Source organism: Labeo rohita, chromosome 10 (assembly GCF_022985175.1).
Source record: "Labeo rohita strain BAU-BD-2019 chromosome 10, IGBB_LRoh.1.0, whole genome shotgun sequence".
Taxonomy (NCBI): domain Eukaryota; kingdom Metazoa; phylum Chordata; class Actinopteri; order Cypriniformes; family Cyprinidae; genus Labeo; species Labeo rohita.
Window position 1 is genome coordinate 5,028,901 of NC_066878.1, and position 18,507 is coordinate 5,047,407.

Genomic DNA, 18,507 nt, shown 5'->3' on the forward strand with positions numbered 1-18,507 from the left:
GTAATGCGTTACTTTACTAGTTACTTGAAATATTATTATGTAACTCGTGTTACTTGTAATGCGTTACCCCCAACACTGCTTTTCACACTGAAGGAAACGCAATGCATTAAGAGCCGGGCTAAAACTGTTTGAATTTGAAGATCAAGGTAAATTGTACTTAATTTGTCTTCAGGGAAACACGCAAGTACCCTATATCGCCAAAAGTATTCGCTCACCTGCCTTGGCTTGCATATGAATTTAAGTGACATCCCATTCCTAATCCATAGGGTTCAATATGACGTCGGTCCACCCTTTGCAGCTATAACAGCTTCAACTCTTTTGGGAAGGCTGTCCACAATGTTTAGGAGTGTGTTTATGGGAATTTTTGACCTTTCTTCCAGAAGCGCATTTGTGAGGTCACACACTGATGTTGGACGAGAAGGCCTGGCTCTCAGTCTCCGCTCTAATTCATCCCAAAGGTGTTCTATCGGGTTGAGGTCAGGACCCCACACCATAATCCCCCCTCGACCAAACATTACACTTGGCACAATGCACTCAGACAAGTACCGTTCTCCTGGCAACCGCCAAACCCAGACTTGTCTGTCAGATTGCCAGATGGAGAAGCGCGATTCGTCACTCCAGAGAACGCGTCTCCACTGCTCTAGAGTCCAGTGGTGGCATGCTTTACACCACTGCATCCGACACTTTGCATTGCACTTGGTGATGTATGGCTTGGATGCAGCTGCTCGGCCATGGAAACCCATTCCATGAAGCTCTCTGCGCACTGTTCTTGAGCTAATCTGAAGGCCACATGAAGTTTGGAGGTCTGTAGCGATTGACTCTGCAGAAAGTTGGCGACCTCTTTGCACTATGCACCTCAGCATCCACTGACCCCGCTCCGTCAGTTTACGTGGCCTACCACTTCGTGGCTGAGTTGCTGTCTTTCCCAAACACTTCCACGTTCTTATAATGCAGCTGACAGTTGACTGTGGAATATTTAGGAGCGAGGAAATTTCACGACTGGACTTGTTGCACAGGTGGCATCCTATCACAGTTCCACGCTGGAATTCACTGAGCTCCTGAGAGCGACCCATTCTTTCACAAATGTTTGTAAAAAACAGTCTGCATGCCTAGGTGCTTGATTTTATACACCTGTGGCCATGGAAGTGATTGGAACACCTGATTCCGATTATTTGGATGGGTGAGCGAATACTTTTGGCAGTATAGTGTATCTTTCTATGTTGCTTCTGAAGGGCAATACTAAATAAAAAAAAATGATATTTTAACAAAATAAGAAAAATTTGGACTTTTTTTATCCTGTTCAAAAGTTTTCACCTTTTAATGCATGGTCTTAATGCATCATGTTTCCTTCTGGACCATCAGTGAATGTTAGTTGTGTTTGAGTCCCTCAATTGTCCTCAGTGTGAAAAGATGGATTTCAAAACCATACAGTCACTGCTGGAAAGGGTTCAAATATGCAAAAGATGCTGGAAAACAAGAATCTGCAGGACCTGGTGGATTTTTGTATGATCTCTCTTATTTTGTAGAAATTATTCACATTTTCACAGATTCTGTAAGGGGTTCCCAAACTTTCACATAGAACTCTATATTCATATACTATAGAGTGTCTATTTTCCTTTAACAGGAGATTTAAATAATCAAATAATAAATAGGATTATATATTACAAAATATGCTTGGAATAATAAGAATACATTTGACGTAATATGTATTTATAGACACTGAGATTTACCTTAAATTTCACCATGCTGATTGCTCACTAAAAACTCCCACAGATCATGTTTTCAGGCCATTTTAATTCTTATTTTGACACAACAAAGTAGTTATATCTAAGTGTGTGAGTTGTTTACTTCCTTTTTTTAATTAGTCCTCCCATTAACACCATTATATTGTTCATTCAAACTGATTTGAGAACGCGGAACGCACACAAACACAAGAGGTGGGATTTATTGCATGAACTAGGGCTGCACGATAAATCGCATACGATTGTGAGGCGCGTGATGTGAGTTTGGTGAGGGGTAATTGAAAATAAATGGGGTAAAGTCACATGAGAGAAGGCAATGCCTCCATCGCGATGTGATTGGATGTGCCTGGTTATGTTCATTTGTGATTGGTTCATGCTAGGGCTGCATGATAAATCGCATGCGATTGTGAATATGTGAGTAGTAAAGCTCCATCACGTGCGTTCAGCTGGAGCGGCAATTAATACACAGAGCCGTAAATCACTGACAAGCTACGCAAAATCGCGCTAATAATCTAATGCGATTCATCTGCGATTATGAGTGCGATTTTGCGTAGCTTGTCAGTGGGAAGAAGGTGGGAATTGCCTTCTCTCATGTGACTTTACCCCATTTATTTTCAATTACCCCTCACCAAACTCACGTCACGCTTTAGGTCTGTTAAAACTCAATGGGCTCAGGGGAGGCGAGAGAGATGTGGATTCTTGTATGTGGATTCGCTGTAACTTTACCTGCTGGTAGACAGTGTTTCTTTAGAAAAACAAGCTATTTATAAATGTTTTAATTATATAATTTGTAACATGTAACATCTATCCATCCACAGTCCATCTGTCTTTACAAAGAAGGCTTTATTATTTCTGTCTTTGCAGCAAATTTGTCAAACCAAATCCAAAATGTGTGCATACCAAATGCATGTAAACAGCGGAGGAAAATCGCAAGGATAAAGGAATATTTACTCTGAGGGGTCATTCGACTGGAGTCAATCGACTGGAAACAACCAATGCCTCATCCATTAAGCTTGCCGCAGTCATGCTGCAGGCTATGAATAAAACAAATTCTCTGACAAAACTGTTTTCCATAAAAGACACCATGGCACATTTTGCTGATTTGGGAATGATCAGTCCATTTAAATGCTTAATTTCAGAGTCTGTGTACTTTTATATTTCTTTGGCTCGCAGGTGGAGACAATGTGAGCCATGTTCTTAGAGGTCATAGACATTATGACAAAAATACAAATATGTCTTCCTTTTCAAAAAAAAAAAAAAAAAAAAAAAACAACTCACTAGCAATGGCTCTTTTTACGGGCATATCCCTTGTATGAGCTCAGACTGTAATTCATTTTGACAAGCTGATGCTTGTCGGAACACAGTAATTGATCAGAAACGTTATATTAAGGAGAGCATGTTCCTCTGAAATTATGATGGATAAATGGTCACAGTGCAACACTGAACCTGTTGTCATCCCAGAATAAAAAAAGTAGAATAAGAGTTAAGAGACAAACCTCTCTCTGTGTTAGGGACTCCCAAGTGGATTGTGGGTATATATGGGTCTGTGATGTCACTGTAGTATTCCAACGAGGCAGCGTCTTTTTCCCATGTCTGTTTAACTAAAGGAACTGTGAAGATACAGGTCAAGAGAATATTACATTTACTTGAGATCTGAAATAGCAGTAAGACAAGCAATAAAGTTACCAACTTAACTAAAAATATTCCTGTTTTAAATTTGCAGCTGTTTTACCTACACTGATACTGATGATCTTTTTAACCACACAGAAAATGTTGTAACAGTTAATGCTGCCTTGAGACCGTTTATAAAATCAAACTCTAAACATAATCAGGCAAATCGGTGCAATTACGCCTGACCAGCTGCAAAATGGAATTTCTCCTGGAATACAAAACAGCATTTATGCCTGTCCTATTATACAGTAGAGAAGGGGAGTGGGGAGAGATTTGTTTTTACCATGATGGAACTCTGTTGGACTACAATCAATGTAATCAATTCACTGTCACTTACAGACACTGTGTGTGGGCAGAGATGCAAAGCTACTGTCAGCTGTAATTATTCATTTGTATTATTCTCTATCTGTAATCCTCTCAAAGCATGATTTTATGGGCTCTTTTCAGCTTTGCTGAATTGCATGAGCTTCACTTTGTAATCAAGTCCGAATGATCTAGTCCATCTTAAACACATTACTACTCAATCTAATTTAAGTTAAATAAAACATGCAGACACAGATATTTGTAAGATGTGAAAATTTCTCTCTCTGTAAATGGCATCTAGTGTAACTTAAAGGCTCAACCAAAAATAAAAATTACCCCATGATTTACTCACCCTCAAGCCAGCCTATGTGTATTTGACAATCTTCTTTCAGACAAATAAGATTGGAGTTACATTAAATGGCAGTGAATGGCTGTTGAGATTTTGAAGCAAAATAAAGTGCATCCATTCATCATCATAAAAAGTGTGGGTTAATAAAGGCCTTCTGAAGCAAATCGATACATTTGTGTAAGAAAAATACCCATATTTAAAACTTTATCAATCGTAATACCTAGCTTCCGCTTACTGTTGTACGCTTGTTCAAAGAGAAAGTTGCGTTCTCTGGAGAATGAATATCAAAAAATATATTAAAAAAAAGGTTGAACTTTCGACTCACCGTCGCAAAGGGACGGCAAAACGAAAGGGGAAGGGCCACTTTTAGTAAAATGCCCACAATTCCTGAACGGAATGAATTATCTTTGCCAAACTCAGAACACTTGGCCACTTGGTGGTGCTATAAGAGGGAAAAAACATAAAAATGGCTATAATTACACAACCATTTGCCCCATCAACATGAAAACTGCTGTACACAGTCTAGGTCCAAAGAGCCACAAATGTCTATAAGGACATTTTCTTATCTCAAAATTTGCTTATCACTGGCCGATGAAGTTTGAGCACCTGTTAGTCAAAGTTAACAGAGGCTGTTCGGAACGAAACTCAGTGGGCCTGTTCAACTCATGGCCCCAAAGGTCTGTGAGAAATTTGAAAGAAATCGGCCACTGGGGGTGACAGCTCATTTTTAAAGGGCATAAACAATTGTACATTGTGCGTTTTTTCCACTCGTAAACGCAATATTCCATGATAGAACCACTGCTGTTAATCAAACTGTTTGTTAGATGATCGAGAAGGTGTTAAAAACCTACTTTTGCGAACACTGCAGTACAATTCTCTGGACTCTCTAGGTCAATAATAATCTTATTATTATTATTTAATTAAAAAATGTTGAAATTTACCCTTTGGGAAGCTATAACGGCATCGTGTAGAAAAGGGTCCCAAAATCCTACAAAGCCTAAAGGAAAACTCTTAACTTTACAGAACCTGGTGAGCACATGCAACAGGTGATTCTAAACAAGCATGCAAAGTTTTAAGGGGATTGAAGCACAGCTGGCACTATAACGTCATAAACGTTAAATAACATGATATTTCAATGGTAAATTACCTGGATTTGCCAAAAATACTTTCTTAAGGATTGATTTAGGTGGGTACAGCCTTGCTAAATAGTATGTAATGTCTTTTTCCTTATGTGCTTAAATGCCTTAAGCACTTGAACCCCGGTAATCGCTGCTTGCAGCTATATTATAATGTATTATTACATGCAGAAATGAACACTAAACAACATTAATACATTCTGTGAAACTACTGATCATTATTAGTTTATGTTACACATTGTGTTACATAAAAGACACAGACTTTACCCTATAAAGTTTGAAGCTTGATTCAGTGATGATTAAATGATGGTCTTTATTTGTTTTTGAAGAACGGACTGACTCGACGCACCTCTATCTCCATGAAATCTTTGACATGTTTTAACAGCAACAAAGATGTCCTCCTTCTGCACAGGTTTTCCCTAAGAAAAACATAACAGATGATGTGACATATGCTCAGAATTTGTGCTCTGCATTTAACCTATCCCAAGCAAACACACACAGCAGTGAGTAGTGAACACCCACCCAGAGCAGTGGGCAGCCATTTGCTGCAGCACACATGGAGCAACTGGGGGTTTAGTGCCTTGCTGAAGGGGACCTCAGTAGTGGGTATTGAAGGTGGAAGAGAGCGTTGTTCATTCACTCTCCCCACCTAAAATTCCTGCTGGTACTGAGACTCGAACAAGTCCGACTCTCTAACCATTAGGGCACAACTGCAGTTTGTAGCACACAACAAACTGCTTTATGCAAGTGGGACTTGCATAAAGCAGTTCGTTGTCTGCAACCAGCCTGGGCGTCACAGTATTTGGGTGAAAACCAGAGTACCTCCTGTACTTACTTTAAGACGTTGCAGAACTTCTATTAAGTTATTACAGTATGTCTGTGTGTCAGCTCTGAAAGGACACTTTGTAAAGGTGGATTAATTTGAGGAATATGCATTCACAGGCATTTGATTAGCACTCAGAAAGAACACCAAATGCGAAAAACCACAAGCAGGAATTTGGTAATTATGTTTGAAGACTGTGATTTATTTAGGCATTAGAGCAGAAAAGTGCAATGACAACTGACTGCAAGATATTAACACGGCTTGACATTCTCTTGGCAGTCTCACCTAAACAGAACGGTCTATCATAATTTCATCAATTCACATGGCTGAGAGTTTGTATAAATCTTTCTGAACAATTGTAGGAGGTGCGTTAGCTCTTATAGTACTTACACAGGCAGACGAGTAGGTGTTGACGGTTGTAGCACAGTCTCCTGTTGAGAACGAGCTCTGTGGCTCTGAGCAAAACTCATTCACCGCAGTCAAAGCAGGACCTCTCCCTTCTTCCCAAATGTACATGGCAATCTAAAACATCAATAACAGAAGAAAAGCATGACGGCTTCTAGGAATCAATGACTATTAAGAGTTGTACTGAAGAAACAAGGCCTAATTAAAACACAAAAGTTCAAAGAACTAAGCACCTCAGAGATCAGAGAAAGACAGTGTATCTTGTAAATGAGTTCACCTAAAAATGATTCATCCTCACTTTCACTTTCACTGCCAAAAAAACCCCCATAAAAGCAGTCCATACAATTATTATTATTATTTAAACTATGACAATATTCAGTCTCAATTGTATGAATTTAAATAACTAATTTTTATAGAATAATGATTCAGTTGCACTGGTCACCATTTATTTGCAATGTATGGAAAAGAGCAGACCGTTTCCGCCACTAAATAAAAAATAAAAAAGGTAATTGTGACTTTTTATCTCACAATTCTGACTTCTTTCTTGCAATTGTGTAATACAAACTTGCAGTTTTGACTTTTTTTTTTTCAGATTTGTGAGATTTAAATTCGTAATTGCTAGTTCTAAAGTCAAAAATGCAAGACAAAAATGCAATTTAGATTTTTTTCCTCACAATTGCGAGTTTATATCTTGCAATTTAGACTTTTTTCTCAGAATTTTTCAGATAAAAACTTGCAAAGTTATAAAGTCCAATTCTGTTGGGGAAAAAAGACTGATATGTTCTCAGAATTGCGAGCTCATATTTCACAATTCTGACTTAAATTTAGGACATAAATAAACAGATATAAACTCACAATTCTGAGAAAAAAGTTTGAATTATGAGTATATCTCACAATTCTGACTTTTCACAACATTGCAGGAAATAAAGTCAGAAATGCAAGATAAAAACACAATTCTGACTTTTCTCGCAATTGTGAGTTTAAATCTCGCAATTCTGACATTTTTTTCGGAGAATTGTGAGATATAAACTCACAAATATGAATTATAAAGTCCAATTCTGAGGGGAAAAAGACTGATATTTTCTCAGAATTGCAAATCACAATTCTGACTTAATAACAAGATATAAATAAATAGATATAATCTACTCGCAATTCTGAGAAAAAAAGTCACAATTGCAAGATATAATCTCGCAATTCTGAGAAAAAAAGTTAGAATTGTGAGTTTATATCTTGCAGTTCTGACCTTTTTTTTCAGAATTGTAAGATTTAAACTCACAATTGCAAGTTATGAAGTCAAAACTGCAAAATAAAAATGCAATTTAGATTTTTTTTCTCACAATTGCGAGTTTAGTTCTTGCAATTCTGACTTAAACATAAGACATAAATAAACAGATATAAACTCGCAATTCTGAGTAAAAAGTTCAAATTGTGAGTTTATATCTCGCAATTCTGACTTTTCTTTCAGAATTCAGAGAAATGAAGTCAGAATTGCATGTTTAAATCTCACAATTCTGAATTTATATCTCACAATTGCGATTTTATATGATACAAATTCTGAGAAAAAAGTCAGAATTGTGACATAAGAAGTCGCAATTACCTTTTTTAATGTTTTTATTCAGTGGCAGAAACGGGCTTCCATAGTATGAACATTCTGCTAAACATCTTTTTGAGGCCTACGGAAGAGGCCAGATGGAAGTCGGATTTGGAAAGACATGACCCATGAGTAAATGACAACAGGATTTCCATTTTTGGGAGAACTATCCCTTTAAGATCCAGACAGATGCCTATCAGTAAAACCAGAGGGTTTTGAGCAGACTCTTAGAGTACTGCATCAATAGAGATCACTAAAGTAGCACTGAGAGTTCTCTCCGGAACATACAGTCTCATTTTTATCAGCGAAAAGAAGCAGAGAGAAGCGATGGCTAGAGAAAGAGAGAGAGCGAGCGTCATTCAATGTCACACAATTCAAAACAGATTAACGATGACAGCTCCTCCACAAAATATCAGTGAGGATTAATATATACACTGATATTCCCATATGTAGGCAGATGGCAAATTACTTCAACAGGAGACGCCAGACACCTTGAATTGAGACATGACGTCAAAGGAGAGTATGCAGATTAAGTGCTATAATGATAGATCTGGAGGTGAGAAAAAAAGTCTATTATATGTGTCTGGGTTATTTTGGAAAATAACATCTTTTGTGAAGATGCTTTCTAGCTGATGCATTAGCGCAACTTCCATTTCAAATTATTCATATTTATTACAAAAAGCAAGCACTTCCATTGCAAGATAATGAGTAGTTAACAAACAAAAAAATAAAAGTGCTACCAGCACCGAGATATTTCATGATCTTTCTTACCTCATGTTGAAGGTCAATCGTGAAATCCGATTTGGGCGGCTCATAATTCACACGCTCTGCAATTCTGAGACACCAGATCAAATAATATCTGTTTTAAAGGTGTAAAGTAGCAGCCCGCGGCAGAGGTACGCAAAGAGCATAGAGATGAAATCTGACCGCTTAGCCAGGGGGCAACTGAGGGCCCAGCCAGCCATGAAATCAGGATAACTGAAGCTGTAGGGGTTCTCTGAGAAAGCGTAGTGGTGGATAATTGTTGGTTCATCATCATTGAGGGGTCTGCCCAGAAACCACTCCTATGGAGAAAAGAAACTTGGACTAGAAAAAGGAGGCTTCGAATTTATCTGCCAAGTCTTGTTTCAGACCGCTCTTTCATTACCTCAAATCTGCAGGAGATGGTTTTATGTAACGCACTGACCTATCTACTGTTTCTCCAAGGAGCTCATGGAGTAGCAGCACTTCAAAAGAATCTATGGTGCTTTAGTTTCTGATTTAATTCACATGGTCTAAATAAAATTATCCAAGATGTTGTGGCACAACACCATGTTTTCAGTTCAGCAGCAATGAGTCAAGAATATATCAACAGGGAGGACAGAGCAACCAGTCCTGTTTATAATTTCTGCATAAGATCCAAACGTTTGCATTGAGGATCCAAATCCTTCATGCCCTCGCATTCAGTTTTTTGCTTACTGACATTATGTTTGGGTCTCTGAGGGATAAAAACAGTACAGGTGGCATTTCACACAATCAAGAAACAATTTATGAGAGGATGGACCCCTAAGGGCTTCCTTGTAGCTGCTGATGATTGGATGTCTAAAACTAAAGTGACAGAATTTCAAGTGCTGTGTATACACAGACTGAAAAGTACATTTGGCTGAGAAAGTAACTTTTCGGGGTTGCTAACTTGAAATTTTGCATGTCCAGTCTCGGCGACATGATTTATGACCAGCACCTCAACCAGTGAAATGCTCTGTTAGTTTTCTTGATTCATATACAACGATTGCTGCTGTAAGAGTGCCACGGTAAACCAGGCGTGAAGTCTTGATATTGCACTTTTGCAGTAACAATAGCTAAAAGACAGAATAATCGGCCACTCACCTTTCTTGTGGTGAATTTGCTCAGCACCTGCAGAAGGTTGTTTAAGTTCACGTTGGTCTCTTCTTCCAAAAACACGATCCATGAAGATGTTTGACAGTACCGTGAGACAAGGCTAAGACAAGAAAAACAAGCATACAGCTGCATAATATGCGATTAAGACGCCCTTTTGGATAAACACTCGTAATTCTGACATGTCAAGTGGTCGAGTACATTCTGTGTTGTGTTTGTTTTTGAGTTTTACCGCGGCAGTGCCGGAAGAACGCTCCAGTTCCCATCATAATCTGACAGCTTGTGAAGGAGCACAACATCTGGTGAACTCTGCAATACAGCACAAAACATCTCAAATGAATGACACCCTTTTAAACACTTTTTGCACAGCATTATTTATATCTCAGTGCATTTTGAAAGGTGCTATTTACTCACAAAGCATTTGACAGAAATACCATTGAAAGCTGCCAGGTAACTTAAAAATAACCATGCAACAATTGATATGCATGAATTCACAGTTAATCCAATTGTAAAAGAATACATCATCCAAAAATGAACATTCCGGGGAAATTGAAAAACCAAAGGGTTGGGAATTACATAGGGATGAATAAATAACAACAGATTTAAATTTTTGGAAGAACAGTTCTCTTAAAACCTCATGTCGACCAGATTGATGCAGCTGTACGTTTTTTAATATTTAAATAAATGATATATAATATAATAATATAATAATAATATAATAATATAATATAATCTAAAATATTTTATTAAATGTTTAAAATACCCATTTTTAACTCAAAATGGCATCAAAAGGAACTACTAGTCAATTCACAAACTCACATACTAAATTCTATATGTTAATCCATACTGCAGAAAAACAGTTGCTTTGTTTATGTGGCGATTATGACCACGGGCTCAGCTAGACTTGTTTGAACTTCATATTGGCCTTTACGCAGAAAGGTCAAGAAATGCAGATATTGAACGTGGTAGGAGTTATGGACCGCTGGAGGGTATTTGTATGCACCAAATGTGCTTAGAAAACTGAAACAGTAGCTTATTTAGATGAAGAATAACACAACAGAGAGTCAGAATGTGCTGGAAAATTGAACAGATGGAAGATCAAAAAGACAACATTTGTGAGAGTGTGCACAAAGAAACTTTTTTTTTTTTTTTTTTAATTGGTTGATATCAGAAAATGAAAACACCCCACATGCCTCACGGTTTAAAAAAAACTATTTTGTTCAATTAAAGGCATGTTTTGCGAACTTGTATCTAGGATGTTACATTTATACGATGCATTGAGGAGGAGCCCAAATGACACCCAGTGCTCAAGTGATGCTGACAGTTTGTGACAGTTTCTTCACAATTCTTTGTGATGGTATATAGTTCTCAAGTTGGAAAAGACATTTAGTTCCCACTTTAAGTGAACCTTAGTTCCCAGGACATCTACAAGATGGATTAAAATGCTGATAAAGACAAGAAAAGGTCAGACATAAACACATGACAGTATGACTGAAATATTAAAGTGTTAAAAACAAAACAAAACACGTTTATTCTGTGGCACCTTAAAAAAATAACTTGGTGCATAGTTTTGTTTCTTATAGACAATGGCTCCTTAGTTGATTTTTTTTTTTTGTCTGGAGCCCTGCCATGTGACATCAGTGGTTCAGCCCTAATTTAATGAAGCTATGAGAATACTTTTTAACGACTTTATTCAACAATTTCTTCTCTTCTGTGTCAGTCTTCGTTCACGACAGTACCAAGGCGCTCTCGGATTTCATAAAAAAATATCTTAATTTGTGTTCCAAAGATGAATGAAGATCTTACATGGTTTGGAACGACTTGAGGGTGAGTAATTAATCACAGAATTTTTTGCTGCACTGTCCCTTTAACCTCCTCAGACTAATTAAATCAGTCCACTGTTTTCAAAATACAATAATATGACTTACAATTTTCTAGTCAGAGGTTAACGTTGTAATTTCTGTGTTCCAAGCATCACCAAAGGAACTGCAAAAATAAAAGCCCTCCTTCTCTAATAATCCTGTACAATTTGTGCATTTGTTAATGCAAATGTTATCACAGAAAATTTCTAAGGGATTCGCAAAAGGCATGTCTGCAGATAAATTTGTTTTTAGCCATGGCTCACTCAAGTGTAAATAAATCCACAATTATTGTATGAGTGGGAGAGTTATGTGCCCACAAGTAGTAATTTGTATAAAACACGCCAAAACCACTTCCATATTAGAACATTCTGTACAACCTTTCTGCTCACTTCTCTCGCTCTCAAGGCTTTTCTCTGTCTTGTCTAAGAGCATCTGCAGCAAGATTTTCAAATACAGCAAAGTGTTCCATTATCAAAATCAGTCTCTGCGTGTTTATCCACGTAGGCCATGTTGAATCGGTATCGGGGCCGTCGCCATGAGTGAGAACTCTGACTGGATGTTGAGTTTAGTGTTCAGTCAGTGTCTGAGAATAAAGCGAAAGTGATGAAAACAAGCATGTAAATGAAGGCGGCACAGACAGAAGGCTGTTCTAATGTTACGTGATCTTTCCCAAGCATTCCAATACGCAAATGTTTTCTTAACAACATGAGACGCTTAAAATGATGAAAGCTATCAACGTTACTGATATTTAAAATGGTAAGCAAGCTCTGCTTTGTTTACGTTTCGTATTTCTGTGTTTATCTCGTATATATTTGTTTTGGTTTCTCCTTTTAAATGGCGAATATTTAATATTGATAGCTGCTGATATAGACAGCTCACTCCTCTTGTGCAGGCGCAGAATGCACGTTATCTTGCCGTCGGTTGTAGTCTGAGCGGTGTGCTCAAGTGCAGCTTTTTGGCCCGACGCTGCCGAAGCGAGGCGACAACACTGTCGGCTTTTGTCGCCGCTAGTTCTTTGAAATCGGCTTGGTGTGTCCCGGCGTTTAAGGTGAAAGAGGAGAAAGTATTTTAAGATCACAAGTTGCACACATTATCTCAAGCAAAGAAGAACAAGTCTTATTTAAAAACATCCTGAAGAACGCTTAAATGGTTAGTTCAGCCAAAAATTTTAATTCTGTCATTAATTACTCACTCTCATACCGTTCCAAACCCGTAAGACCTCTATTCATCTTCAGAACACAAATTAAGATATTACTGATGAAATCCCAAAGCTTTCTGACCCTGCAGAGAAAGCAATGCAACCACGTTCAAAGCTCAGAAAGGTAGTAAGGACACTGTTAAAATAGTCCATTTGACATTGGTTGTCAATGTCTTTACTATCTATCTGGGCCTTGAACATGTCAGTTGCGTTGCTGTCTATGCAGGGCTAGGAAAGCTCGCAGATTTCATTATAAATATATTACTTTGCGTTCTGAAGATAGGACGGTAGGATAGGATGATAGAACTTTTCACTTTAGAGTGAACTATCCCTTTAAAAATGGTAAGTTAAAATGTAGTTTCTGAGGACTGGGGTTAATAAACAACACCCAAATGCCATTGTAAAATGGTGGACTGATCTTTGAAGGCTATGAGACAGCTGCATTTTTAAAGGAGTGACCAAAGTAGCATGGTTGCCCAACTCGAGTGCCACTTACACTGCCAGCAGAGAGATGCTGGATGATGATTATGACAGAATGCAGAGAGAAGGAAAACAATGAGGTGGAAACAAGACTGGCCTTTTGAGTCCATGCAATGGAAACACTTCCCAGAAACGATTTCTAGTGCCAAGTCACAGCCAGTCAGCAGGCCTGCCCTTGCCAGTTTCTCGACCCAGCACACGGTGGTTAATGAGCAAAGCTGATGTGTCAGACAGAGCAATGTTTGGGAAACCTTCTCCACATGCCGTAGCCCCAAGGAGTCCTGTTGATCAACGGGAGGTCAAGATGCCAGCTGAAGCGTTCTCACCTTCCCGCTCCATAGCCCCAATCCTCCAATCCTTCCCACAACACCCACTGTGAAAACAGCCTTCTAATAAGGCTGACTACCAAAAATAAGTCTCTCAGCTTTCAAAAATCAAACGAAGCTCATGAAGGTGGGCTCGGGTAAAACTGTGCGAAGGAGAAGAGTCATCTAGAGCCTCATTACGTGGTACGACTCACAGAAGGTGAAATTTAATTTAGAAACGTCTGCTTTTGGCTGCTTTTTTAAATAAAAGTATGTTGGGAGTTCAGATAGCTAATTAGCCATGAGAATCTTCTGAATGTAAAATATACATCAATGAGGAACTAAAAACACTTAAAGGCCAAAGGCTCGGAAACAGATGGCTTGATGAACAAAGGAATGTCAAGATAAACCAGTCTGGAACAACCTCACCTGAGAAAATAAGAGGCATAATAAAAAATGCTTACCTAAGGCTCTAACTGCAACAGTACTTTTTGCAAAGATTGTACAATATTTCATCTTCTTGCTAGGAAACAAACACCTGTCAGAAGTCATTTTCAAATGCTAGCTGTTGTTGTAAAACACAAAATGATCAACATTTACAAAACAGACAGAAGTGAACCATCTGTTCTCTGCAATACAAAAGTACCTCAGAAGTCAATGTTTGGGGAAGCCATATTTGGTCATATTTATTATAATAATAGTCCAACGATAAAGCAGCTATCTTTCCATCTAGAATTGTATACCTTTAAAGTCTAATTCTAAATGCATTATAGCTCTTTACTGAATAACAATTTTAAGCAAGGCTTTGTCAAGCCAATATCCAGCTTAGATTTATTTAGATGTTACTTCTAAACTGTAATTTCCATAATTGTGACATATGAGAAGACATGATTTTTCTGTCCACCTTACCAGTCAGGTTTTGGGCAGCAAAGATGCATATACATGCACAAGCTCTCTCATGCTGGTAGACATAAAAATGGCACATAAATCACACAACAGACACATGCTGTGTCTTTCCACCCATCTATTTTAGTAATCACACTAGCACAAAAACCTGCAGAACTGGACACTCCTGATTGATCTGACAAAACGAAGAGATTCATTGTCACACACGGCCCTCACACGCACTAAATTGAACACTGTCATGCACGCACTTGACTTTTCACATCAGTAATCAAGAAGCAAACACAAAAAGTAGCACCCCATTGAGTAGTCATTGTGACAGACATTTTGAAAACCACAAAAACAACTGGTAACATTGAAGAGCAAATTTCACATAATCTAAATAAAAACAATCTGGCTTTTTCTAAAACAACAGTGCCATCATGTGGCTATAAGAACGAGTTTTCTGAAAGCATAAATCTTTATGGTTTATTATATTGTGGCAAGGTTATACTGCAAAGATGGCACAGAAATGCATTTAAATATCTTTACACAGGCTGTAATGGCTATAAATGCATTACCTAAAAATTACTGTATCATTTGGGACTGGGGGCTAAGGTGGGTCTGAACAGACATAACTGCACCTTTGCACTGAAGTTGGTGAAGACACTGTGCAGCCTTTGGACTTTGGAACCTTTGGATGTGTCCTGAAACACCAATAATCAAATCTATTTTTTTTTTTTTTTTTAAAGCAAGGAAATGAAATTCAAGATTGCCTTTTGCAGAGTTTTTCTATCATCATATTTAAAAAATAAAAAATAATAATAATAAAAAAAAAAAAACATTAAAATGACAGTAATATAAAGTTATTATAAAGGGAAATATGTGACCGTGGACCACAAGTAGTCTTAAGTAGCATGGGTATATTTGTAGCAGTAGCCAAAAACACACTGTATGGGTCAAAATGATCAATTTTTCTTTTATGCCAAAAATCAGTTAGTACTTAAACTTAATAATATGCATTGCTAATAACTTCATTTGGACAACTTTAAAGGCAATTTTCTCAATATTTAGATTTTTTTGCACCCTCATATTCCAGATTTTCAAATAGTTGTATCTCGGCTAAATACTGTCCTATCTTAACAAACCAAACATCAATGGAAAGCTTATTTATGTTTATTCTATGGGCTGTCTGACCACAGGCCGGTCCCCACCATGTCAAAAATTTCAGGTTTCACTATCCTTGTGGGGACATTTGGTCCACACAATGTAGCAAGAACAAGTACACACACACACACAGAGGTTGGGACATTTGCTCACATATATAAATGCAATTCTCATTAATAAAATAGCCTACATACTAGAACATTATATTCCTCAGCAACGAGGTAGTAAAACCACTGTTTTTTAATTAATTAGTTGTTTTGAGAGACGCGCAGACACGCAGCAGGTAACACACAATGTAGCAAGAACAAGTACACACACACACACAGAGGTTGGAGATCGCATTGTGCTACGCACATATATAAACGCCTCCCCGCAATTCTCATTAATAAAATAGCCTACATACTAGATCGCTACATTATATTCCTCAGCAACGAGGTAGTAAAACCACTGTTTTTTAATTAATTAGTTGTTTGTAGAGAGAGACGCGCAGACACGCAGCAGGTAACACACAACTGTCATCCCTCTCGTCTTCTCTTTCTCTCTCTCTCTCTCAATCGAAAATTGAAATAAATGCTATAATTCATTCGAATAAATGTGATCTTACCGCACTATTTCATCTCATCTTCTTGTCTGATTTGATGCTGGCAGAATGTTAGAGATAATGTGCTGTAACGGACGAAAATAACTGTCATTTTTACATATTCTGTCAAATAGTTTGCTGCAAAGAGCAATACTAATTTTAACTTGTCTATAAATTTGCAAATGACCATGGAATAAGCGGGATTAATCAACGGCTTGCCGTGCATTAAACTTTGCAGATTAGCCTCCACATTGTGCATTTAAAATCCTTTAATGCACGGCAAACCATTGATTATCCCTTGCATAAACTATGTATAAATGGTCCAGGGTCACATATGTATATATTAACCAAAGCACTGAAAACTAAGTATGCTAAACCACACTTAACAGACTTGTACAGTATCCCATAAAACTACCTGGTTTAGGATTTGAGCCTCATGGAGAAGCTCTGTTCTTCTTTGTTCAGCCCTGTGGGTATGATATGAGTTTTTCTGACTCCGTATCACAAATATCACATCCCGCACTTCTGCCATAGAGGACGAGAATAAGGAATGGGAGAGAAAACTATTACTCTATAGTGCCTAGCAGAGTTAATACATTTTTCATATACCTCAGTTTGATCTGAAATAATCTGCTTGATGTATAGGACTTGTGACCTTAAATGCATTTTGAAAAAAAATACAGTGGAGATCAAAATTAGAAAAAAACCTTTAATTTCAAGGTCACTGCTTAGTCCTATTTGGAGTAGAAGGGCAGTTTTTAAGCATATTTTATAAAACAACTGTATTCTGAAGCACAGGAGAAACTTACATGAGATATTTGAAAAATAACTCTGATCAAAATTAGAGAAGACTTAAAGATTACTTAAACTCCACGTTATGGGTGTTAATCTGGCACCTGGTGCTAATTTCCATAATTATTTGGAAAAAATAAATCCTCCAATTTTCACTGAGATTGCAAGATGGCAGGCAGGTTGTCCAGATGAAGGCCAAAGGGATGATCCTATCAGCCACTGCAGGAGAAGTTCCAAAATCTGTGATTTCTCGAATACTGCAGGTTTACAATGACACTAAATAATTCAAGTCCCCCAAAAAGGCTGTTGGTCCATGTAAGACAAAGGCACGAAAAGACAGACACAAAGACTCTCAATGGGGAATTGGTTCAACACCACAGCTGGAATTGCACGCCAGTTCAGTGCTGAACAGTAGGATCTGTCCCGACATGTTTAAGAGAAGTCTGACTCAAAGCGCACTCTGCAGTGACCAAGTCTCTCATCAGCAGAAGGAATCAAAAGGCTAAGCTCACCTTTGCTGAAGAGCACATTGTGTGGACATAAGAGAACTGCTCCAAAGTTCACTGTAGTAATGAGAGCAAGTTTAATTTATTTGGCTCTGATGGGAAACATTTTGTTCTGTGTCAAACTAAGGAAAGACTGAAGCCCAAGTGCGTAAAGAAGTCAGTGAAAGGTGGCGGAGGAAGCATGTTTATCAAAACCTCCTTCAGCAACATGCAGTTCCTTCCCTTTGCTCAGGAGCACGTTGTGTGGACAGAGAACTCTCCCAATCAGCCTGCCATTTTCATGCAAGACAATGCCCCAAACTAAGGAAAGTCTGAAGCACAATGCGTAAAGAAGTCAGTGAAAAAACAGATCAAAAAGCAACAAGTTCCTTCCCTGCAAGCATCTCCCAATCAGCCTGCCATTTTCATGCAAGACAATGCCCCCGTCACAATGCAAAACAGATAAAGCAATTCCTTGAAACTAAGGAACTATCGAACTATGGAAGAGAGTGGAAGAAGAGTGGACCAAGATCACTCCAGCGCAGTCTGAGAAACTAGTGATGTCCTGAGGCCGCAGATGTGCTGAAGTCCTTCAAAGCAATGGACTTCAACACTTCCTACTAATTTCTGACAGCTGCAATCCTCCAAAATTTAAGTTGTAGTCTTCTTTTGTGCTACAGTGGTTACGTTTTCTAATTCTGATCACTGTTTTTTTCCACTAAATAAAGGTTTTTGTTGAAATGCCTTGGATATTTTGTCAAACATGTTAGTAGGACAGTACAGCTAATATTCCTTCACATTTTAAGCAATGAAGATTACCAATGTTAAATTCAAGTATTTAATGATTGTGCTCTAATTTTG

The 18,507-nt window shown here is 38.0% G+C and overlaps 1 protein-coding gene across 6 annotated transcripts in view; it reads right to left on the bottom strand.

Annotated features, from left to right (window-relative positions):
* b3glctb (beta 3-glucosyltransferase b) overlaps positions 1-18,507 on the bottom strand; it is a 35,014-nt gene that overhangs the window by 15,141 nt on the left and 1,366 nt on the right. For 3 of the 6 annotated variants that reach the window (XM_051121788.1, XM_051121787.1, XM_051121792.1), the window contains exons 4-11: positions 16,785-16,894; positions 10,128-10,204; positions 9,887-9,998; positions 8,948-9,084; positions 8,792-8,855; positions 6,415-6,546; positions 5,551-5,620; positions 3,239-3,352 (exon numbers count right to left, since the gene is read on the bottom strand). In XM_051121788.1, the coding sequence (XP_050977745.1) occupies positions 3,239-3,352; positions 5,551-5,620; positions 6,415-6,546; positions 8,792-8,855; positions 8,948-9,084; positions 9,887-9,998; positions 10,128-10,204; positions 16,785-16,894 (816 nt within the window). The remainder of the gene's footprint in view (positions 1-3,238; positions 3,353-5,550; positions 5,621-6,414; positions 6,547-8,791; positions 8,856-8,947; positions 9,085-9,886; positions 9,999-10,127; positions 10,205-16,784; positions 16,895-18,507) is intronic. The other 3 variants (XM_051121789.1, XM_051121791.1, XM_051121790.1) reach the window with 3 other exon arrangements.